This window comes from Pteropus medius, unplaced genomic scaffold, assembly GCF_902729225.1.
Source record: "Pteropus medius unplaced genomic scaffold, Ma_sr-lr_union100, whole genome shotgun sequence".
In the NCBI taxonomy this organism is placed as follows: domain Eukaryota; kingdom Metazoa; phylum Chordata; class Mammalia; order Chiroptera; family Pteropodidae; genus Pteropus; species Pteropus medius.
In genome coordinates this window covers 25,592,990-25,617,866 of record NW_024351729.1, presented here as the reverse complement: position 1 = coordinate 25,617,866, position 24,877 = coordinate 25,592,990, and the positions used below count along the sequence as shown (strand labels likewise).

Sequence of the window (24,877 nt, the reverse complement as noted above, 5' to 3'; positions counted from 1 at the left end):
TTGCTGCTCTAGATGCTGCCTGAATCCCGCCTGGGGTATGTCAGGGGTCAGCAAAGAAACAATTCTGGGTTTGAAGTGCATGGATTTAAAATAGAAACGAACAAAGTAACTTAGATCACTGTGTCAACATCATATCCTGTTTCATTCTCTGTTGCATCTGACTGATACGTAGCTTTGTTTTTGTTTATGGGATTTCAAATGTCTTATCCTCAACGTGTGATATTTCAAGTCAATAAACAAAAGTCTTTAAATACACATCGTCTAAGAGTCTGGTTCACACAAAATCAAGCTGCTCTCAATCATCCGACTCCCACTCTGCCACCCCAAGATCACAGCAGCTGAATCTTTGAAATGTTCATTTCTTAGCTTGGGTTTCAAAAGACCTTAACTAATAGTGGATACTGAGATGCCGGACTAGAAATGGTGTTTCTGAGGTGATTGTCTGGGGAGGATGTAGTGAAGTAAATGTTCCTTTTTCTGAGTCTTTAACAGAAAGTACTTTGGACAGGCGTGAGTGAAAACCAGAGCTACAGTTTTCTAGTTTTTACGATGAATTCAAATTTGGTCATTTCCATTTAACCCTTAACCAATTAATTACTTATCAATTGAGGAATAACCAGGCTGTATCGAATGACAAACTACTTCACTTTACTTTAAAATATATATATTTAACCCAACCAGGTGATAACTGTAATCATTTAACTTCCCAAAATATACTTGCTTCTAACATTTCTAACTTATTTTACGGCACAAACTTTTAGTTCCTAAAATCATGTCTTATAATTTTCGTCTTATTCTTCAAAATACCAAGTATAATACTTTGCACATAAGAAATCAAAAATGACTAATTAATAATATGCCCCCCAAAGTTACCAGCTTATCCTGAAAAACACGATTACGAACTTAAACTTATCTCAGTATTTCTGTTACAGTAACTAATCGAGTCTGCTAACATTCCATCTGAGTTAAATATAGTATTTAAAATTAAAGTCACGTAACTACATGTGAAATGCAAAGCTCTGATAAACTAACAGTAGTAAAATCCCATTCTAATGAAACAGACCTGAAAAAAATCTGAATTTCATTTAATGAGCTATCCATAGTAAAACCAACACCTCTAGTTTCACACGAAGTATATAATTTTGGTTAATTCTGCTATTAGCAGGCTCATCACTTTCTCATTTTCAACTCCCCGGTTCCTTTTCAACCTGAGTAGCTAATTACTTGCCTCCTCGGTCCTTTTATTAACATGGTCTGTCACCCTCCTCCCTCATCTCCGTCCCAGCAAACATGCGACTTAAAAACAAAAGTAGTGGGTATCAGGATACGTTAACTATAGCTAATTGCAGAAAGAATGTCTAGCTGTAGAAACTGATGCCTGTGTGAACTGAATGTGAGGAAGACAGCTGTTATACAGAAATCTGCATTTATTAATAGACAGTTGTAAACTTGTTCATTGAAGAATTGCTGTGTTATAAACTGCCGGTCCAGAGAAATGGATGCATCCCAGAGGATTCGACATTTTATTTCTAAAACTGGGTTCTAAAACTAGTTCAATAGCAGTATGCTTGAAAGTAATCATTTCCCATTCATAATGGAAAATACAGTCATTTCATCAATAAAAGGCAAACTGGAAATGAAGCTCAAATAACATCTATAGGATTATTATTTTAGGAAGTTCTTACTCAAACCCACTTGCACTAGCACATTAGCCAATAACAATACACATTGCTCAAAATAAGAGAATATTTTTACTTATTTTAACAAGCGTTTTAGTCTTTGATATACATACCCACAGAGTGAATAGGTTTCCTATAGGGTATTAGGCCAAAATTGTATTGAAAAATTCCTCTGGCATGGAACAGCGGCAAAGCAAACCCCATGATCTTCCGCATTCTGTTCTGCAGAGTACGAAGCCGCGAGCCCTCGGGGTTGCTAATTTGTTTAAACAGTTCATTTTCACCAAAAGAGAACACTGGGACCAAATAGGCACTGCGAATAACAAAAAGGAAGAATAAGAATTTTCAACAGAAAGGATTTAAAGATTTTATTCTGTCTAGATGACTTTCACAACAAATTTCTAACGATTCTCTAGCGTCCCCCAGCCTCCCTTATACTGCTGACTGCATGTTCCCCACGTTAAAACTGACTTATACTTGAAATTCTTTGGGGAGGTAGATCCTGGAGCAGTCTAGCAATTTGTGCCATTTTACTCTATTGAAAATCAAAGTTCCAGGGAGCTTCTTTTTCACCTATAGCTTTGGCCATAGTTCCTTTGTTCATTTGGCTGGAAATTTTGTATGGTTTTTTTGTTTGCTTTGTTTTTAAAGACAAATTCGTTGCCAGATGCCATAGCATTGAGCTACCTTGGTGGGAAGGCCACATTCCATGCCCCCATGTACATCCAGCCTGCTTTCCTAGTAAGGTCGATGAGGAGGAGGTCTGTCTTTACGGCCTAGAAAAATGACTTCTTTGTGCTCATTTAATAATGTCTTACCTTCCCTGAGCCAGTCTCCCGAACGAAAGCCACTTACCCACAGGTCAAAGCAATTTTCACAAATCCTTTTCGCTGGCGGATGAACAGAGTGAATTTTCCTGGATGGGCATCTAAGGACTCCTCTGCACCCCCGAGGACAATGACTGAAATGTTCCCATCTGTCTCCTTGCTCAGCACGTGGGACACACTTTTCTTGGAAACTGAGACTAGCCCTTAGTGCATAAAATAAAAGGTGCAACTAGTTATCCTTTTTTAAAAAACGTAAACATTTCTATCATAATATTCTATGTATCGGTGAACACGTAACAAAATTTCTTACACTGCTTATATTTGGAGCACCTTGCAAGTTTATAATTTTTTCATAGGCAAATCTTTAGTAATATATTCCATGAATACGAGCTAACATTTTGGCAGGTAATGGATTAGTCTTTAAACTGTTGCTGGATCATTATTAGGTCGTCTGCTTGTTAGGGTAGATTGTGTACTGCTGGATGTTACGGACTCCACATTGCATTCTAAGTAAAAGACGCCCCTGGAGTTGTTCAGTGCACAACCTGCATAGCTGTACGTGAGGGTCTTGATCACTGCCCTGGCGGGTCATTGCTTACAACTGCAAAGTGTATCTTCCAAGAGGTTGCAGTGGAGCTTCTGAACACACATTGTTTTCAGATATTCTATATAGAGTTTTGTTTTCCAAACCTGGATTTATAATGTAAATGGTTTCAAAAAAAAAAAAAAAAATCAGACATTTGACAAAGAACCTCAATCACTTGCTCGATCTCTACATGATTCCAAAATGTCTAGTCTGACTTGGTTGGTTATTTAAGACAGTTACATAATTGTTCAGTCTTTGTATCAGGCTTTTCCATGTAAATATAACTTCAAAGATTCCTTTTCAGATTTTAAATGTACTACGTACTCTTAGAAGAAAATATGATGAACTCCTGGAAGAAAAGAGAAAGATGAAAACACAAACCACTCATGACCCATGTTTCAGAGATAATAGCTTTTCGATATCTTATTGTTTCCTCCCATTCTTGGTCTTACCTATTTTTTTAATTAAAATGACTGAGGTGTTATCTATTTTTTTTTTTTTTTAGTTATAAAAAATGTGTTAGATGGGCTTTATAAAGACATACCAAACCTCATCTCTGGAAGGAAATTACAGGCTGTGGGTTCCTATTACTGGGGGAATGTAAAATTATGATAGCATTCTGAATGACCGACTACTCTCTTAAGAGAAGAGGCAGGGGTGGTGGGTTAGAGGGTAGAGAATCTGAGCCCAGATGGGTTTGAACTTTCCCTGAGTTCAAAGTATGGCCATCTTGCCTGCATGCCCTGAGGGCTGGATCACTTCCACCAGAAGGAGGGTCTCTTGGATGTTCAGACACCCGGCCCTTCTAGTTTGCCTCTGTCACTTCTGTGTCCTCTTTAGGTTCTCTTTCTTTGGGCCATCCTAAAATGCTGCTATTTTTTAGGGTTCTATTAGAGACTGCATGTCTGTGTACCCCCTAAATTCATATGCTGAAATCCTAACCCCCAATAAGATAGTATTAGGAGGTGAGGCCTTTCGGAGGTAACCAGGTCTCCTAAGAGTAGCGCCCCCATGATAGGATTACCGGTATTAAAGGAAGAGAAAGAGGGATACCACGCAGTCTCGCTCTCGCTCCACCAGGCGAGAATACATCGGGAAGATGTCTGCCTGCCAGCCAGGAAGCAAACCTTCACCAGACCCTGGATCTGCCAGCATCCAGAACTGTGAGAAATAAATTCCCACTGTTTAAGCCACCCAGTCTGTGGCAATCACTAACAGCAGCCAGAGCCGACTAAGCCGTTGTCTCTACTGTCTTCTGAACTTACTTGCATACATGGATTCACCTACCACTTATGTGTGCTGAGTTCTCCTAAATCTATCTCCTGGACGACCTTCCTGCTAAAGCTCCAGGCCCACACCTCTAATGGCCCAGAGGACATCTCTACCTCGACAGCTCAAAGACACCTCAAACTCCATGTGTCGAAACCCAACGCATTAAATTCTTCTTCAAAGCTGTTCCTCTTCCAACATTACCTATTGAGGTGAACAAAACCATCATCCATCCAGTCATGTGACTCAGAAACCAAGTTCCACATGTATTGTTCTCTTTTTAGCCACCATGTTGACTCATTATTCATTCATTCAAAAGCATTTATTGAGTACCTGTTACAGGGAAGACACTTGGCTAACTCCTGGAGGATGACAATATACAGTCGTTCCCTTCATGAGGTTGAATCAATCACTAAGTCTTGTTGAATCTGTTTATCAACTATTTTTATATCGATCCCCTCCTCTGTATTTCCACTGCCATCACTGTGCCAATCGACCCCTTATCACCTCTCCCTTGATCATTGCAATAGGCCCCTTCCAGCACCCCCGTCTCCAGTGCATTCATCAAGCCCACCTCCCTTCAACTTGTCTCCAGGCTGCTGCCTGCATGATCTTTCTAACATGCAAAATCCAATCAGGTTCTTCTTTGTTCAAAATCCCTCACAAATTCCCGTGGCTTACCTACAAGATAAAACCTCAAGTCCCCTTCATGGTATATGAGGCCGCTGTGATCTGATCTCCACTACCGGCTCAGCCTAAATGGAGACAGAAGGGGACTCGAACCTTGAAACAGAGTGTTTTTTGAAACTCTAATCCCATGTCTGACACCTGCTGAGTACAGATTCACCGAAATGGGCCAAGAGGAATGGTTTGGAGGTGGGGCTTATGAGGACTTAGAGCCACAGAAATCTCTTAGGTGAGAGCAAAACAGACACCTGACAGCAAAGGACCTCTGAATCCCCAGATTCCTCACTACATGAAGTCTGATGCACATGTCTGTCTGTCTGTCCTTCACACCTCAAGAGGCAGGTGCAGAGCAGCAGAACAGCCTCGGACCAGGGACCGACCTAGGAAGCAGGTTTTGGGAGGCTTAGGTTATAACAAATGAAAAGATCTCATGATGACATAAGCCAGTGATTGCAGACAAGTCTCATCTTGGCCATGGAGTCACTTTATGCAGAGACTCTAAAGTGGATTAGTTCTATCTGACATGACCGTGGGGAGGGTGAACTTACATCTCATGTGCCATGAATTTGCCATACCTGATCTCAATCACACTACTCAAACTCACCCATAGATATACTTTAAATCAGTAAACTATATACTGTAAATATATTTCTTTGCTTTTTTGAAATTTTGGGGGTAAGTTTTTGAAATTTTTTAAAGTTTCCCTCTGATTTTCTCCCTTTTACAAAACTAATCCAATGTCTGCAAAACAAGGAAGAGAAGGGATATTTTTTCTCTACAGTAGTTTGGGGGTTTCAGTGCACCCCCTAGGGGCCATACTCAGTGGCAATCTAGATTGGACCTACAGTCCAGGGTTTTACACAAGGTCCATAAACAGAACCTAAAAGACCAAGCCATGGATCCTGGTCCTTTAGTGCTTAGTGATTTCCTACTGGGTATTAATGACAACAGAGACTTGAGGAATTAATAGGAACTAATAAAAACCTAGAAGACCATGAAAAATGCTATCTCCGATATGTTACTTACTGATCCTGAAACTGGGATTTTTCGAAAAGAGACTATCAACTTTTCTTTATATCCAAGAAATGCAAAGACAATAATAATTAACCTACACAATGATCACAAACATAAAGCACTTTGTAAGTTACTATAGCTCATGGTTAATCAATAAGTTAGTCAAGATGGAAAACCAAACAAAGTGAGCCTCTTAATTTGACATGAGAGCTATGAACACAAGTTTAGCCTTTTCTACACATTCATATAGTGTCTTTATAGCATTTCAGCTGAATTCTGTTCTCATAATTATAGTTGCACTACCCCCAAGAGTCTCTCACTTATTTAGAATAGCAAAGTAGAATGGACTCTTATTTCTAATACATTATATTTAATCTAGGAAGATAAAAATAGCAGATTGAGTATATTTGATTTATATACTGCCATTACTTCAAGACATACTAGAGGATATTTTTCATCTCTAATATTCATAAAAGCATTCAAAGTGCCTTTCCAAAGGTGCACTTTATCATTTACTCGATCCATGATTCTCTCTGCCACATCTGGATACACAGAATGCATTCATCAATTTATTCTTTCACATCTGTTGAACATTCCTATATTCCAGGCACGATGCCAGAAACTTGGGTAGAACAGCCAAAAAGGGACAGGCTGTGTCTTCTTGGCACTTACGGTGCAGTGGGGGAGGCAAGAAACATCTCAACAGCATATAAGGTGCCAGATCAGGATAAAGACGCTAAGAAACAGTAAACTCCACTGGGTTTGGAGGAGAACATTCTTCGTGGTCCTGCCTTCCCTAGAACATGGCAGAAACAATGATCTGCCTCCACTTACCATGGCTCATCAGATATTCTCGGAAGAGAGGACACCAGAACCAAATTGGAAGCGTGTGAACATATGCGGTAAAGCCAGGGAACAGCTCCTTGAAGTCCGAATGATTTGTACAAAAATTTCCAAAGGCTCCGGCCGCGAGCACTCCATGGGGGTGAAACCCAAATATGTAGTTGTGACTTGGATCCAGATCCGAAGTTTTGATGAGCTACGATGCATTTATATTGAGATTAAAAAAAAAAAAAGTCTACTGATTAGCTTCCAAAAAGAAATAAAAGGACCCATGATTTGTTCTTATGTCAAGAGGAAATAGAGGATATGACCTGTTTTTGTTCCCTGGGTTAGAGCTGTTCCCCCCAAATTTTTAACTATTTCCAGGGCCCGGAGTCCCTCATAATATCCTTCTAAATTTTGTGTTAGCTTAGAGTCCATTCAGTAACTTGGGCTGAACTGTAAGCTTTCTCTCTGTAAAAGGGGAAAAGTTTGAAATATATGCGATGAAAAATTTTCATTGTTCTCCCAGCTCAAAATCATACTATCTAATAAGTCTACTCACATGAACTGGAAAATAGTCCTTAAAGTGCCTCCAAACAGCCCCGCTTCTGAACCAGTTGCATCTCCTGCCTCCTTGCTCTGGGGTATGCCAATCGAAGTAAAGCCATGTAAAATAAGGAATGTAGAGAAACCAGTAGTTGTGTAGGACCAGTATCACAAAGATTCCGACGCACACCTCCGCTGTAAGAAAGGAAAAGACCTCAGGAATCAGGCTCCGCTGGCATCTGCTCACTGTGCTGAACAATCATCAGCCCATGGAGGAAGACTCAACATATCCAAAGGGTATTAAACGGAGCCTCAGTTCAAGCCAGTAATAAAACAACATAACAATGACGGTATCATTTAACATTTATTAGATGTTTACTACATACTGAGTATTGTGTTCGCTGTCAAAATATTTCCATTTAGTTCTCATATGGCTACAGTATCAGTGAAGAAACCACAGTATCTTCAATGTCCTTTTTATAGAAGAGGAAATGGAAGCTTAGAGAGGTTAAAGGAATTGCCCAAGCCATACAGAGTGCAAGTAGTTGATCCATCTAAATTCGAAGTTCATGGCCCTATTCGCCCTCCCTGATATGAGATATGGGGGAACTGTCATTCATAGGAGGGAGGGACAGGTGTTTACCTTGTCCACGGAGGGCACATTCTAGTGACAAACTTCATTTTCAGGCACTTTATTGCCAGGGATAGAGCTAGCTCAGGAGGGACTCTACATCTCAGCTTGTTCATCGCTGTTTGCAACATTTCATAACGATAGACTGGAAGCCAAATCGTCCGTGCTCCTAATGACATAGCTTCAAGATATGCGAAACAAAGACTGACCAAATTCAGCAAGAATGTATGCCTTAAAGTAAGACATTAAGCTAAGCTAGACATTTCTTTTTATGCCTGTACTGTGTGTTACACTAAAAAATATTTACAAAGAGAGATATATCAGTGAGAGGGGAGGGAGCATAAAGACATTAAAGCTTGGCACATAGTAAGTGCTCAATAAATGCCACCTATTACTATTACTTTAAGGAGCGCCTCTGTCTCTTTCTCTTCTGCGATGTGTTGCCGGTGATCTAGTGCTGACTTCAGTCTCCAAACTCCTATCCACTCCCTATCAACTTTATTGAAAAGAGCTTTGTCCCCACACAATCCATCTTGGGTAATGGCACCTTGATCTATTATTTTTTTATAGATATAGACGTAGATATAGACTTTTTTTTTTTTTGCCAAAATCAGAACACGTGTGTGTGTGTGTGTGTGTGTGCGCGCGCGCGTGTGTTTCTGGAAATATTTAAATCAATAAATTTCCCAGTATAGATTTAACCCAGTCTACGGTCATGCTACCCTGAACAAGCCCGATCCCTGTCTGATCTGGGAAGCTAAGCAGTGTCGGGTCTGGTCAGTACTTGGGTGGGAGACCACCTAGGAAGACCGGTGCTGTAGGCATAAAAAATTTTTTAACATAAGGAATTGTAAACTGACAAGGTCCTTGCAATCTGTGAGGTCAACCAAGGGTTGCCCCGCTAAGATTTAACCCAAACACAGAACTGAACTCCATCAGAGAACTGACCTGCTCTCTTCAGGGTGGGTGACAGGTTAAAAGAATGCACGAAAGGTTAAGAAAGCGTATGCCCGGCACCGTGCTGTGGGTTGTTCTGCTACATTCTTGGAACTGCCGACGATGCTTCCACACATCCAGAAGCAAGGCCAGACGGGCGTTCTCTACCCTCGTTCCCACCAGGACCATCCCTTTTCATTTCACCTGCTTCCCTCTACCTGGATCTGAGTGCTGACAACTTACCGCCATTGGCTGATTTTGTTTATTTTACTAAAATGTGCAAAACATTTCTAAGAAACGTATGCAGGTCTCATTATTCTGTACTCCAAGTGAGGTCAGGTGGGCCAAGGTGGAGCAGGGAAGGGAGAGACAGGTTATTGAGAAGTGACTGTCTCCCACTGGCGACCCTCAGCGTACCTATTACTGTCCCCATTTTGCACTTGTGGAAACTGAGGCTCAGGCACTTTCACTACCGAAAGGCCTTGAACCTAGATCTGCCTAATCTGTAAACCCATGCACTTTTTTGTACAAAACCAAACCATCTCCACTTAATGGTGCTAACACCATAAACTCACAAGTATTTATTACACATGTATAAGCAAGTTCACAAGCATAAAGACAGGGAACTTAGGCGTAGCATTTGTTTTATTTTGTGGGTTTTTTTTTTTTTTTTTTTGCTATAATGATGGAGAACTGAGACCAAAAGCAAATTAACCTGAGCCACAGAGTCAAGAGCAGATCCAGTAATAAACGTACCCAGCTACTCACCCAAACACACACATCCTCTAACTGAATACACATTGCATATCTTTCATACTTATATGTTTTGCATGTATAATGGTTAAGACACGGTTCTGAAATTAGACTCCTTATGTTGGAATATGCCACCGACTAGCTGCTTGACCTGGAGCAAATCCTTTTACTTCTTGAGCCTCAATTCTTTTACCTGTGAAATGGGACAATAACAGCAACTCTCTCCAAGGGCTGTGCAGAGGCTAAACATAGAGATGCTACAGTTTCTGGCACACAGCAAGCGCTTGGCGATGGGGAGCCATTGTTATAATAATTTTGTTTCCTATTATACATCGGGGAATGCAAAAAGTAGAAACAGACAAATATCATCCATATTCCAGTCACCCAACAAAAACTTAAAATTTTACTTGTTGTCTTTTTTCCTAGGAACAGGTTATGTTCCTTTAACAAGGCTGATCATATATCTTTTGTATTCTGTATTTTATCACAATGATCTCACATTAGCTGTTTGGTAAGAAAAAAATATGGTAATATAATCTTCATAAACATTATTTTTAATGACTGATCAACAGTCCATTGATTGTCAGTGCTAAATCAACCATTCTTTTATTTTTGAATATTTGGGCTTCTAACAAATTTTCTCTATAAATGTACTCCTGCATAAAGTTTCCCCACATTTTGATTTACTTCCATTGGACAGTAAGTCAAATACTGGATCACTAACCAGAAACATCTTTGTCACTTGATACACTTTGATACACTTACTATCTAAAGAAGTTCTAATTTAAACTCCACTCCACACATTGCATAAGTCCTTTCATATTTCATATCATAAACAGTACCAAAAGTTTTTTAATCCCTCGATACTAAATTGGAAGCAGAAAATCCTACAGAAACTAGGTGAATAGATCATCTCTATTTTCTATTTTTATCTCATTAAGCAATCCAAAGTAACACGGTTCTTCTAAATTGGAAGTCAAAGGCTACAAGGAAGATACAAAGCCTACTCCAATATGTTCTGCAGTTTTCAATGTTAATACCTGCTAAAACTGTCTAGATTCACAAACCAAGCTACACTGAAAGCCTGAATTTTAGCTGCCTTGACTTAGGTATATCCTGGGCAAAAAAACCACAGGTCAGCCCCTTATCCCTTATACTCCCATAGACTTGACTTTCTCTAACACTGTTGGGGAAGCTGCCTCCCACCATTTTTTAATGACGTGAAATTCATACAACATAAATTAACCATTTAGAAGAAATCAATCCAGCAGCATTTAGTGTATTAATAATTTTGTACAACAACCACTTCTACATAGTTCTGAAATGCTTAAATCATTCCAAAATAAAACACTTGTATTCATTAAGCAGTTACTTCTCATACCCCTCTCCCTTACCCCTGGCAACCAATAATCTGCATTCTGTTTTTGTATGGATTTATCTATTCCAGATATTTCATATAAATGGAATGATCCAATATGTAACCTTTTGTAGACTTTACAAAAACGTGTAAACCTCAAGTTTTTGAGGTTCATCTGTGTTGTAGCTTGTATCAAGTACTTCATTCCTTTTTATGGCTGAATAAAATTCCCGTGTATGGATACATCACAATTTGTTTATCTAGTCATTCGCCGATGCACATCTGGGTTGTTTTCACCGTTTGGTTACTGTGAATAGTACTGTCATACTCCCCTCACGTTAACAGTACTAAAAGTCAGAAACGAATACGGCTCAGCCAAAGGGTATGCACCATCAATAAAGGGACAAAGTGAAATATGCCTCTCGTTACGATCTAATGGAAAATACACCCTGTCGCCTATGTGGTCTTCTTGCCAAAAATGTTTAACCTGACTCTAATCATGAGGGCATAATTTGGCAACTCCAGACTGTGGGGGCCATTTCTAAAAATCAGTTATAGAATATTAAAAAACAAAAGACAAATAAAAGGAACTGGTCTAGATTTAAAGGCAAATGTAAAGACTATTAGGGAAATTTGAATATGAACCATATATTAAATAAGATTATTATATCACTGATAAATTACTTGGAGATGATAATGGGATTGTGATTATGTCTTCTTTTCAGGAGACACACTCTACAGTATTTCAAGATGAAGTACCATGATGTCTACAGCTTAATTTCTTACTTTCAAAGGTTCAAGAGCAACAATAACAACGAAGTGTGTATGTATGTCTGTGTGTACAGACAGAGAGAGAAAGCAAATGTAATGCTAAAAGTTGGTCCATGAAAGTAAAAATAATATTTACTGAGCTATTCTTTCAGTACTTCTTGAAATTTTCTAAATTAAAAGATAGAGGGAAATATATGAGTGACTCATATAACTGATAATAATGCATAGCAGGTTAAACACTGCTGCCAGGCTGGGGACCAGTTGGAACCTCACAGAAAGGCCTACATTTGCCGGAAAGTCTTGACTTCTAATCTCATCCAAGTAGAGGGAATGGTTGATCCAATGACCCACTTTTAGCTTCAAGGCTGCCTTTAGATATTCCCAGCTTTATAGAAAAGAAGTATTCTAGCAAAATCAGGGCTGTAAATGTCATTTTTTCCCTCATGAACTGAAGAGTTTGGGCAAGGAATGGTGTCCAGGTCTACGGCTATTGGGTGGATGGTCCTTCAGAGCCCGTGTGGACACTTCCCATCTCTGCAGCTCTTGGTAATGATCTTCCTCTGCTGCCTCCACCCTTTCCAATGCCAATGCACTCACCTGGATACTTAAAATCAGTGAAATTGTGCTGAACGAGAAAATACAAATTAAAATGGATTGGACCATGTCTGGCCCAGGACCAATGGTCCATCAATGTTAGCAGAATTTGAAAAGTAAATGAGTCCTAATGACACACTTGGCCTATAGGCACTTCTCCAGTCAAAGACCTGATGTGTGTAAATTGATCAACTCCTTTAAGTCCTGGATTTTTCTTTATTGGTTTTTCAAAACTTAGCATAGTAAGTTTAATATGGAAAAATAATTTTATGGAAAAAAAATTGGTTAGTGAAGCTAATAAAATAATACACAGAAAACCTTTAAACATATAGAAAACTCTCAATAAATGTTAATTAACTACTGTTGACTGCTTGAGACCCTCAAAGACACCAGTTTCATAGGGTTCAACCCAATATGTGATTTGATTTGTTTTCTAGTGCATGTATTATTTTGGTAAAAATAAAATCTTTCAAATGGGTAAGCAGGAGGAAAGGAATATGCCAAAATTTTAAGAATAGCTATCTCTAGATGGGAATATGGAATTTTTCTAGTCTCTCCTAAAAGCTCTTTTACATTTTCCAATTTTTCTAATAGCTAGCATGAATTATAATAAAAAATCACTTATAAAATAAATAAAATGGTTCCACTAACGGGGGGGAGGGGGAGGACTAAACAAAACTTTGTAGAACAAATCTACTTATATAAGAATATTCTCATCTTTAACATGATTCAATTAAATTTCCATGAGCAAACGGCATCAGAAAAACATTGTACCAACCATTGAAAGTTGATTTACTCGCATTAGTGATCGATATAAAGAAATAGTTTAAAATATTTAACTTGTATGTATATCTTTCCCACTTGTGTCCAAGAAGTTTTCATTTCCCACCCCCCCTCGAAAATTGTTTCTGTACTTATTTTAACTACTTCACATAATATGGAGAAAGCAAATGAAATTTGGAAGCAAACAAAATCCTTCAGCATATCACATTCTTTTCCTTTTATCCTGAGGCATTGTATTTCAAAACACCATCTGCTGAATATAAGAATGTAAGCATAACATTCTTCTGATTTTTAAAATTCCTGTTTTAAGAGAAATTGCCTCCTACAGTGTCTTAGGGCAGTGCTAAATGGCAAATGTAAGACCTTTTTGCTGAAATGTGCAAGCCAGTATTTCTAATATGGGGGTCTGCTCCACACTGCATTTTAAAAGTATTGTGTATTGGAAATCACATTGGTCTTGTTTAAAAGCAAATCCATTACTAAACCTACTTCTTTGCCTGATGGAAGCAAATAAGTTATAATAAGGATCTGGCTGAAACTAGTCCCATGTTATTAAGATTTAAAGGTTTACGAACTTAATGACAAAATAAACACAAATACTTTGTATAGCTACAAACTGAAAACTGCAGATATAAGTCAGAATAAAAGTGACACAATCATATTTATAGAAGTCCAAGAATCTCACATAAATCACTCAAGTGACTGTTAAAATTCACTCCCTCAAAATTGTCCAGATTAAAGGAGACTAAATTGGAAAAACAAAATACAACGTATGAATTCTTTTGCTATAAAGAACATTAGTGGGGTAATGGCTGAAATATGAATAGGGTCTATGTATAGATTAGATCACAGGACTGCATCTGATTTGGATAATTGTACTATGGTTATGTAAGAGAATGTCCTTGGTTTTAAGAAAGATATACTAAAGTACTTAAGAAAAAAAGGAAACCATGAGTGTAACTTATTCTTAAACAGTTAAAAGAATGAGAGAGAGAGAGAGAGAGAGGAAAGACAGAGAGAGAGACAGAGACAGGTAAAGGAAACATGGTGAAATGTTAACATTTTGGGAATTCGATAAAGAAATATGGGAATTTGTGGTAATTTTCTAGGACTTTTATTTTCTATAATTATTATTTCTGAAATTTCAAAATAAAAAGTTAAAAAATGTTAATGACTCTCCCTGAGATCTCCAGAATTAAAATCTCCAAGGAATTTGAATTTTAACAAAAATCCCTAGGTGATTCTTAAATACACTCTAAAGTTTGGAAACTTCTGATATAAATAAAATCACACAGTGTAAGACTCAATATTTTTGAGATGTCAGTTCTCTCGGAATTCAATCTCTAGACTAATCTTAATCAAAAAGCAATAGCAGTGAAAATCTCAGCGGGCTTTTTGGTGGAAATCGATGAGCCGATTCTAAAATGCATATGGAAATGCAAAGAACCTGTAATAGTCAAAACGACTCTGAGAAAAAAAGAACAAAGTCTAAGGGTTAACACTGTCTGATTTTGTGAATTACTATAAAGCCACTGTAATCAAAACAGTATGGACAGGCATCAAGATAGAAATACAGATCAGTGAAGCAGAACAGAGTCCAGAAATAAACCACGTGTATATGGACAACTGACTTTTGACAAGGGCACAAAGGCAATGCAACAGAGAAAAGATAGCTTTTTTTTTTCTTTAAAGCAAATGAAGCTGGAAAAATTGGATTATACATATGCCAAAAAAATGAATTGATCTTACATAATATGCAAAAATTAACCCAAAATATATCTATATAAAACCTAAAACTATAAAACTTGTTGAAAGCATAAAAAATCTTTGTGACCTTAGATTAGCAAAGATTTCTTATCTATATCATCGAAACACAATTCGTTAAAAAAAAAAATGGATAAATTGGATTTCATGAAAATTAAAACGTCTGCTCTTCAAAACACAATTTCAAAAACACATAGATAATCCACAGGCTAGAAAAAACACTTATACAAAGCATACACCTGATAAAAGACTTATATCCAGAACAGAACTCTCAAAACTCAGTAATAAGAAAATAAACAAACAAATTAAAAATGTGCAAACTATTTAAATAGGTACCTCACCAAAGAAAATATACAGATGGCAACTAAGCCCATGAAAAGATGCTCAATGTCAATAGCCATTAGAGAAATGCAAACTAAAGACACGATGAGAAACCACTACACACCTATTACAATTGCAAAGATAAAAATGACTGATTATTTCAAGTGATAGCCAGGATATGGAGCAAGCAGAACTCCCATGCATGGCTGGTGAGAACGTACAATAATATAACCACCTGGGAAGGAAGTTTGGCAGTTTCTTAAAAAGTTAAATCTGTACCTACTATACCATGATCAGCCATTTCATTCCTAGGTTTATCCAAAAATAAAGAAAGCATATGTTCATACAAAGACTTGCAGGCAGATTCACAGCAGTTATTCATAATACCTACAATCCAAATATTCATCAACAGATGCATGGACAAACTGCAATATATCTTTCACTAGAATACAACTTCAAAACAAAAAGGCAACAAACTATTTATACATACGACATAAATAATCTCAAAACAATTATGTTGAAAGAAGCCAGATAAAAAAGAGTACATATGATGTGACTCCATTTATATAAAACACTAGAAGAGGCAAACTAATCTGTATGACAGAAAGCACATCAGTGGATGCTTGGAGGGATTAAAAAAAGGATATGAGAAACCTTTAGGGATATTGACCATGTTCGCTATGTTAATTGTGATGATGATTTTATATATGTACATAAATATAATGTAATATATATAATCACAAATTGTCAAATTGTTCATTTTAAATGTGTGTAGTTTGTTGTATGTCAGTACCCAGTAAGGCTGCTTAAATAAATAAGTAAATAAACAGACCCATTCAGTAAAAGATCATGGTCCCATCCAAGTGATCTTAGGGAAGATGCTTAGCCTCTTAAGTGTCAGTTTTATCATCTAAAATAAATCTAATAATCTCTGCCACATGGGGTTAAAGGTGGAAGATGGTCGATAAATGTTGGCCCTTTTTCAGTTTTCTACTTTTCAGGTAGCGGATTAGTAAGTAATGTTTCTGTTTCTTGAATATTAAGATTGCATGACAGGTGATCCAGCAATCTCACTTCTGGATATTTATCCAAGGGAAATGAAATCACTGTCTCAAAAAGATATCTGTACCCTCTGTGTTCACTGCAGCATTATTTACAATATCCAAGACATAGAAACAACCTAAGTGTCCATTGACAGATGAAAAAAATGTGATAGATATCTAATGGAATATTACTCAGCCATAAAAAAGAGGGAAGGAAAGCCTGCCATTTACAACAACATGGATGGACCCTGAGGGCATTATGCCAAGTGGAATAAGCCAGACAGAGAAAGACAAATACTATATGATCTCATTTATATATGGGATCTAAAAAATAAAAATAAAAATCTAATTTATAGATATAGAGAATAGACTGGTGTTGCCAGAAGAGGGGGTGGAGGGGTAGGACAGTGGGTAGAGGTAGGGTAAAATGGGTGAAGGTGGTCAAAAGTTACAAATTTTCAGTTATAAGATAAATAAGTCCTGGAGATGTAAAGATGCTAAAACAGTAAATCCTTAAAGTTCTCATCATGAGGAAACAAAAATTGTAACTATGTGTGGTGACGGATGTTAACTAAATATATTGTGGTGATCATTCTGTAATATATATGACTAAGTATATTGTGGTGATCGCTTTGCAACATATACCTGTGTGTATACACGTATCATATTATTATTGTATGTCAAAACTAATACAATGTTATAAGATTGGATGACAGGTACTTAACATTTATCCCAAAGAAACAGTGTTTCATTTCATGACTAAATGAAACATTTTTCTATTTTTTAATATGTCCCAAGGGCTAATAGTTTAAACTCATTTCCTGATGATGGAAAGCAAAATGCATTCCAAGATTTTGATTGAGAGATCTTAGAATATATAGTTAATAAAAACCACTGGAAGTAGCTAGTACATCAATTCCTTACTTTAAAGTTGGGAATTATGTAGAAAGAAATAAGTAAACTTTTATCCTACCTTTCCTGTAAGAACTGGATTATAGGATAGTCAAATAGCCCTAGATGATGGGAAAAAGTATTCCTTGCATGAATTCTAGCTAATAAGTGAAGCATGGAAAAAAGAATAAGAAAACTACTTTTTGCAGACTCAAAACAGTTAATTTAGGCAAGAATCATTAATAGAGACTTAAACCACTAGGCGAAGAGGGAACTTTTATCTGCAGCATGACAATTACCACCTCTCAGATTACTGGACCACTGATCACTCTTAGACACTAATAATGGGACAACTGGACATTATGTACATCGTGACACAGTGCAATGGGAAGCACACAGCAGCACCTAGGAAGAGGCTATGCAAAGAGGCCTCATCTAAATCTAATCAAGCCTTTAGCATCCACTTCCATTTTAGAGACAACGTATAGGAGGTTGGGGAATAACTTAATACTATGAAGAAGGAATCAGACAAATCCTGAAGGTAAGGCATCTTGTAGGACAGATAACCTGGCTTTTTCCACCCTCCAATGACAAGAAAACAAATAGGAGAGCACTGTTCTGAATTAAAAGAATAAATGCAACCTGAAGTTCTTATTAGATCCTGGTTCAAATAAGTCACCAAAAAAAGTGTGTTTTGGGCATAATTTAGGAAATGTTATTTGTTTAAAAATGTTTTTGCAAATTAAGAGATGAAACTAATATACCAAATTGTGAAAATAATTATAAACCCGGGTAACGGGTCTATGGGAGTTTATAGCCTTCTCGCTGCTGTTCTGTATGTTTGAAATTTTCCATAATAAAATTTCCAAAATATATGATAATATGAAATAATTTGCTGCTAGTAACACACATGAGACATGCATGCAATAAAGACATTTACATAACTTGTTTGCCAGGCTACCGTAGTTCGATTCAAATTAGAAATTGTCGGCAATGTCCAAGTCACTAATACAGTCACATTTAACACTTGTGGTCCCACCAATCACTTTGAACCATGTGCTCCTAAGCAATTAACTTCACCCCCGAGCTCTCATTTGCGTTGCCGTGAGGATTACATGGGTTGATACGAGTACGACCATGCCCCTTCTGAGTGACAGAGTGGAGATAGTCACTCAACAAGTATTTATTTGGTATCTTCCATGGGCCAGGCACATGCTGAGTGGTTTCTCACTGAGCTTGTAAACAAGGATGGCAATATAGACATTTCTCAAGTAACCACTGGCATACACAAATAAAGCAATGACAAATGCTATGAAAGAAAAGGACAGTGTGCTCTCACAGATGAGCAGATTGATCAGTAAGGAAGTCAGTCTCCAAGTTCAAGCTATTAAAACAGGAGGCATAGGAGTTAAAGCAGGGGCTCTGGGTAGAATACTTGGATTTGCATCCAGCTCCTCCACCTCCGACAAGCTGTGTGACCTTGAACAATTTACTTGAGCTCTTAGTTCTCTTATCTGTACAAGTGCAGTACCATGAGAACAGTCCGCAAGTCGTGGGGTTGTAGTGAAGATGACAAGGTTAATAGCGTATGGTGCTTTGAATAGGACCTGGCACATACTACACCCTCCAGAACTGTGTCGGTTATTATCTCAATGGTCCTTTGGTCCAGAGCAAAACAAAGTGATGCTATTAACCCTGTCTGTTTGGCCTATGAGGACTTAATGAATTAATGTTTTTAATTTCATTTTTCAGGAAACCCTAGGTGCACATTAGAGTCGCTTGGAGTTTGTTTTAAAAAATGTATTATTATTATTATTATTTATGCCTACAGCACCTAGTCTTCCTAGGTGGTTTCCTATCCAAGTACTAACCAGGCTCGACCCTGCTTAGCTTCGGAGATCAGACATGAGGCTTGTTCAGGGTGGCCGGTGGCTATAGACCATGGACCGTGGTTCCACTAGGGTGCGAACCCAGGACCTTTTGCATGTAAAGGAGACGTGCTAACCGCTACACTATGGAACCACGACCAAAAAATTTTAAAGTATATAAATGCAAATTATATAAATATAGAAATATGAACACACATACAGATGCACGGGCTCCGTTCTGAAATAAATGAACTAGAAATTCGAGGGATAGAGCCTGGGTGTCCATACGTTTTAGAAACTCCTTCCAGTGACTCATACGCAGGAAGGCAATCAAAAGGTAAAAACCCTTTCCCAGTTGTAAATCTCTCTAGTGACCATTACTGTTATTATTGTGGCCTCAACAGTGTACAAACCATGACCTAATCTTACAGCGAGCGAATGATGTTAGCCTTCGGGAAAATTAAGTTCCCAATAATTCCTCTCTCTTCTCACACCATCCCCCATTTCTCCAAGAGCAGAACAAACATCCTGACGAAAAGCGTTCAGGTGAGCTTCCCGCCGCTGCCCATCTGTGTGACAGGCTCCGGTGCGTTTCTGCGCGCGCTTATTTTACGAACATGCTAGAACACACTCCAGGGCGAATTATTTATTTACAGATAGAAGCCACCCAACCCAGCCCAAAGCTTGGACCAGTCTTCTGGGCAGCCAGGTACCTTTCTGCATCCGGAAGGTCTTAAACACGGAAAAGCTAACACGGCTGTTTGTCATGAGGGTGGGGAGAAGGAATCGAGTGTTTCAGACGTGGGCATTGTTTTTCCATTTATGAATGGACAATTCAAGAAACGAGTTTATCAACCTTTGAGGGGCTCGACTGGATCGTGGTTACAGGAGTGCATACATTTGCTAAAAATGGTAGGGCTGTATTCTTATAGTCGGTGCCGTTTATTGCAGTTAAGGTACATCTCAGTTAAAAATGTTTTAAAAGTACAGGGGAAAATCAAGTTGGCATGCAGTCGTCCGCTACGCGGTTCGCGTGGAGAGAGAAACCCAAGAGGAGAGTGCCAAGTTAGCTCGAAACGCCCTCTTTGACCTGCGCGCTCTGGCTCGCAGAGGGGAAAGGGCTCCAGGGTCTAAGCACGTCCTTGGACAAGGACTGTCGGGGAGGGAGCGGACAGGGCCCCATGCACTGAGGTGTTGTGCCTGGATCTGGCGCAGCCGGGAGCGCGCGGGGTTCTTACCGTATAGCAAGAAGCACAGGACAAAATGTATCGCCGCCGCCGTCTGCAGCCGCCTCGCGAGCGGGATGTTGAGTGGCGCAAACTCGACCTTCATGGCCGGGCGGGGAGAAGACAGCGTCGACCGCGGCCGCCTGGAACCTCGCTGCTCTGCAGCGCCTGGGGGAAGTGCGCGGCTGCCTCCGAGCCCCGCGTGGGGCACCAGCCTAAAAAAGAGGGAAGGAGGCTGTGGCCCAGGAGTGGGCGGGGACTGGACTTTGCCTTGAGTGGGAGGGCGCACCCGGGTCAAGCTGGGGGTTGCCGGTGACGCGCGCCTGGGTCCCGGAGCAGCTAGCGCGCCCGGGACGCATTGGCTGGAGCGCCCCGGCGCCCGCGGGAGGCGGAGAGGGATCCCCTGGCTGCCCGCCCCGAGCCAGGCAGCGTGGGCTCCTGCAACCTTGCCGAATCCCTGGGACCTCCACTGGAGTCTGTCTATTGTTCAAAGGATCGATCACTGTGCGCTCGGCTTCAGCATCCGCCTTTAAACCCACCCCTTCCTCTGGACCCTCTGTGGCTGGGGAAGGATTAGTTCCAGGAATCGCCCACCACCTGGAGGAGGGCGTGGGAGTTAGCGTCTGTGGAAGTTAGCGTCTCTGAGAGCAGGGTACTCATCTGTTTATTGGTCTGTGTCCCCCTACACCACCCCCAAATTGGGGGAGGCGGGAACCTGCCCTCCTCAGATTCCTACACGAGTCCTGGAACTCTTTCACTTATTAATTCATTCAACAGACATTTATTGAGTACCTACCACATATGTGAGCTGGAGAGTCCTTGAAGTGGGGGAGGGAGGGAGCTATGGGAAAACATGTTAGCTGGAGAGCACTGGGCAGTATCGGGGGAGAGAGCAGTTTTAGCTGAGTGGGTCATTTCTGCAGGCCCTTTCCTTTGCATTTTTTTCTGATGCCTCCTCTCCTCTCTCAGTAAGACTTGCCACCGAAAGATTTCAATTATAATGTGCTAAATAGAAGGATGAATTCCAAGTAGTGAGCACCCACTATGTTTTCTTTATAAATACTAATTACTGTATAGTTGAAAAACTCCAGGTGGCAGGTGGCTGTCAACTTCATTGCTAAAAGAGACTGGAACAGGGCCAAATACAGTCATGAGTCAAGGACAGAGATATGTTTGAGAAATGCATTATTAAGCAATTTTGTCGTTGTATGAACATCGTAGAGTATACTTAACACTGGTATAGCCTACTATATACCTAGGCTATGTGGCACTGCCTGTTGCTCTGTAGAGGAGGAAAAATAAATTTTCTTCTACTTTCCTGGGTTCTTGGCTAAGACATTGCTGTAATAAAAGACAATTAACAGGAGTAAAACAAACGAACGTTTAATAAAATGTATACCTCCTGTGCACATAGGAGAGACCCAGGAACACCGAGTAACTCACCAAAATGGCTGAAGCCACCACCTTAAATACCATCTTCTCCCCCTTCCAAGACAAAAGAAGAAGCAGTCAGTTATAGGAGGCTACCAGAAAAAACGCAGTAAACAAGGATGACATTGTTATGCATATTTAAATAGTTGCCTTCTGCATTGGTAAGTTTTTAGAGATAAAGTCATCCCCTTCTACCTGGTACAGTGAGGGAAAAACTCTTACAAATAAAGATTTCCCTTACAGGTGTAATTTCTACTTGGTTTTCAGAGCTTCTGCTAGGTCTACTGTTTCTTACCATTAACAAGTCTAAAATAATCCTTATGCCAATGAGGTGAAAATTCTATTTTAGGGTGAAAATTCTGTTCTCCTATTGCTCCTAGGCTACAAATCTGTATAGTATATTAGTGTACTAAATACCATAGGTAATTATAACACAATGGTAGCTATTTTCCTAATGCATTGTTCTACCACATGAGACAATGAAGCAATAGAAATTTTTTTGCTCCATTATAACCTTAGGGCACCACTGTTGTGTACATCATCTTTCATTGACCAAAACGTTTGCCATGCCCTTCTCAATATTTTAATTGAGAGAAGATTAGATAAAAATGAATACCAAGCCTGGGTAGTTCAGGGAGTTGTTTGTGACTTTTTGTATGTAAAACTTTCTGGTTTGGGTTCTTCTGCTAGTAGAGCGGTCAATTTCTTTTTCCTTTTTAGATTTCTTCCCTGAACCTCTCCCCAGGGCTAGGCGGGGATACTATGAGTACATGCCCATAAGACATTGCACAAAGCCCTTCACCCCAGAGCAAACATGAGAAATAAGCTTGAGCTCCAGTTTTGCAGCCAAAGACGTCCAGGCTCAAAGTCACACAGCAGGTATTTAAAAAACAGTTTTGTCTGCAACCTGGAGAGGACAGTCATCCCTTCATCAATCCAATCAAACACGAACAGACATTTGATGAGCGCCTGTTTTGCATTTGGCATTCCCCTGGGTTCTGATGATGGAAAAGTGAATTAAGACATGGTCTGTAAGCCTTTGAGAATTTGCACCCATTCATTCATTGACTATTTGTGGAAAGGCTTCTGTGTGTTGGCACTGGGTGGGGAGAGGAGACGAGCTGCGACAGTGAATAAGAAAGCTCTCTGTCCTCATGGGACTCACAGTCTAGTGGGAGAAACAAAAAATAACCACATAGGTATATAACCAAATGTGACAGTGCCCTGACGGAAACATACAGATTCCGGTGACTGAAAATAATTAGCACTGATTTCTATCAGATGGGAGGAAAGAAGAGTGGAAATAGGGAGGCTCTAAGGAGCTGTGGGTAGGGTAAGAGTAGAAAACAGTGGCTCGGTCTACTGTGGTACAAAGAATAGAGATGGGGTTGGGATTTGCACAAGAGATATAAATGATAGGACTGACTGATAAATTGAATTCACAATCCATCGGTAAATAAGAAAAGCAAGACACCCAACTCTTACTCCTAATCACTTGGAGTTTACTGGACTGACTCATGTTTTTGTCACTTTCCTAGAGCCCTTAGCTGGTAGGAAAAAACCGTCATCTCTCACCAAGCCGACTGAAGCAAAGCATGGACCCACCAGGCCTCGGACAATGCGACAGCCCATCATCATTTAGCTCATCCACTCAGCTGATGTTCAACACGTTTATCTGTGTACATATTGTGTCCCAGATAATTGGAGTCGAATGGTTATTGCAATTAAAAGATGAGAAAGTTTTAACTCATTAGGCTATTCAAGACAACTCATCTATATGAGTTTAGCTGATTTCTGGAACTGAAACTAACAGGAAAACATGGACCTCAGACATTACCTTTTCAAGCTACACATTTTGTGGAATAGGGAGTCAACAGCAGAGAAGCGATTGCCCAAGATAATCCAGCCAGTTACTGGCAGGGAGTAGACCTAAATCTCTTTATAGCCACACTAAAACGGGAGAAGCCATGCGGTGTGGGATAATGGTTTTAAACTTTGATTTTACCAGGAGAATCTTTTTAATCTTCAAAGAACTCCAATTTATAAGAGAAATTCAAGTGGAACTGCTCTTGTTGGAAAGGAATACAGAAACTGGCTCTCACTGCTCAGTATCTTCCTTCTTTCTGCAGTGACTGTATTTTTGGAAAAAAAATGAAATCAACATCAAATAGGTATAGAAATTCTGAGGATTCAGCAAAACTCAGGTTGGAAATCACTGCTTATTTACTTTTTTCTCTTTCTTTTCTTCTTCACTCTTGTGTGTGTGTATGGGGGCTGGGGATAGACTAATATTTGGAGAAATACTTGTTTGAATGGGGTTGCAGTTTAAAAAAAAAAAACGTGATATATCAACATTACTGAGTACTTATGCCTACCAGGTATTTTTTCTGTCTGTTCTGATTTAAATCCTGCAGCAACTCTTCAGAGGAGGTACTGTTATCCCTTTTACCTATAAAGAAATGAGAGTAAATGTCAAACTAGTTGTTCACCTAGTGAGTAGAAAAACCAGGTTTCTGATTTTTGAAAATAGGTTTGTCTGTTTCTAGAGCCTGAGAAAATAACTCCCATATTAAGCTGTCTTTCAGATGATATCGCAAGGAAGGGAGGGCATGTTTTCTGGAACAAAGGAACAAGTCACTGAATAGTGGGCAGCATGCAGAGGACCAAATTTGTCAAAGTTTGGGTTCAGGTTCGTTATCCATTCAATCGACAAATATTTACTAATCACATACTATATGTTTGGCTTTAGGTATTTATGAATACTAAAACGTACATATATTTTTCAATATGTTAATTCGACAAAAATGCATCAAGCACCTCTGCTACAACAAGTCCTGAGGAGAGAGTGGTGTTAGGCAGTCAACACTGTCCTACTTGAAGATCTGACATCCTGGTGACCTGTGACCGAGAGGGTGTTTGCTTTTTCTATTTTGCAACTCTAATTATGGAAATAGAAGGTGACAGTTCAGATTGCCTCACAGATTACAAAAGCCAGCTCTGGGACATGAATAATTTCAAATCATTTCTTTGTTTTATTTTTTTTCTCTGTGCATTTTACCATAGATAACTTCTACA

The 24,877-nt window shown here is 39.3% G+C and overlaps 1 protein-coding gene, 2 long non-coding RNA genes and 1 pseudogene across 3 annotated transcripts in view; 2 read left to right on the top strand and 2 right to left on the bottom strand.

The window, feature by feature from the left end:
• Positions 1-20,586, bottom strand: part of MOGAT1 (monoacylglycerol O-acyltransferase 1) — a 27,608-nt gene extending 7,022 nt beyond the window's left edge. Inside the window, exons 1-5 of the mRNA XM_039844904.1 lie at positions 20,384-20,586; positions 7,450-7,628; positions 6,897-7,101; positions 2,535-2,709; positions 1,793-1,992 (exon numbers count right to left, since the gene is read on the bottom strand). Coding sequence (XP_039700838.1) covers positions 1,793-1,992; positions 2,535-2,709; positions 6,897-7,101; positions 7,450-7,628; positions 20,384-20,477 — 853 coding nt within the window. The 5' untranslated portion in view covers positions 20,478-20,586. The remainder of the gene's footprint in view (positions 1-1,792; positions 1,993-2,534; positions 2,710-6,896; positions 7,102-7,449; positions 7,629-20,383) is intronic.
• On the bottom strand, positions 3,522-6,890 carry LOC120587711 (uncharacterized). The gene is made up of 2 exons (XR_005649076.1): positions 5,043-6,890; positions 3,522-4,694 (listed from the first exon to the last, which is right to left on the bottom strand). It is a non-coding gene; the product is annotated as an uncharacterized LOC120587711 (long non-coding RNA).
• LOC120587889 (uncharacterized) lies at positions 8,770-8,888 on the top strand (annotated as a pseudogene).
• Positions 20,581-24,877, top strand: LOC120587710 (uncharacterized). Its single transcript, XR_005649075.1, has 3 exons — positions 20,581-21,963; positions 22,523-22,681; positions 23,341-24,877. It is a non-coding gene; the product is annotated as an uncharacterized LOC120587710 (long non-coding RNA).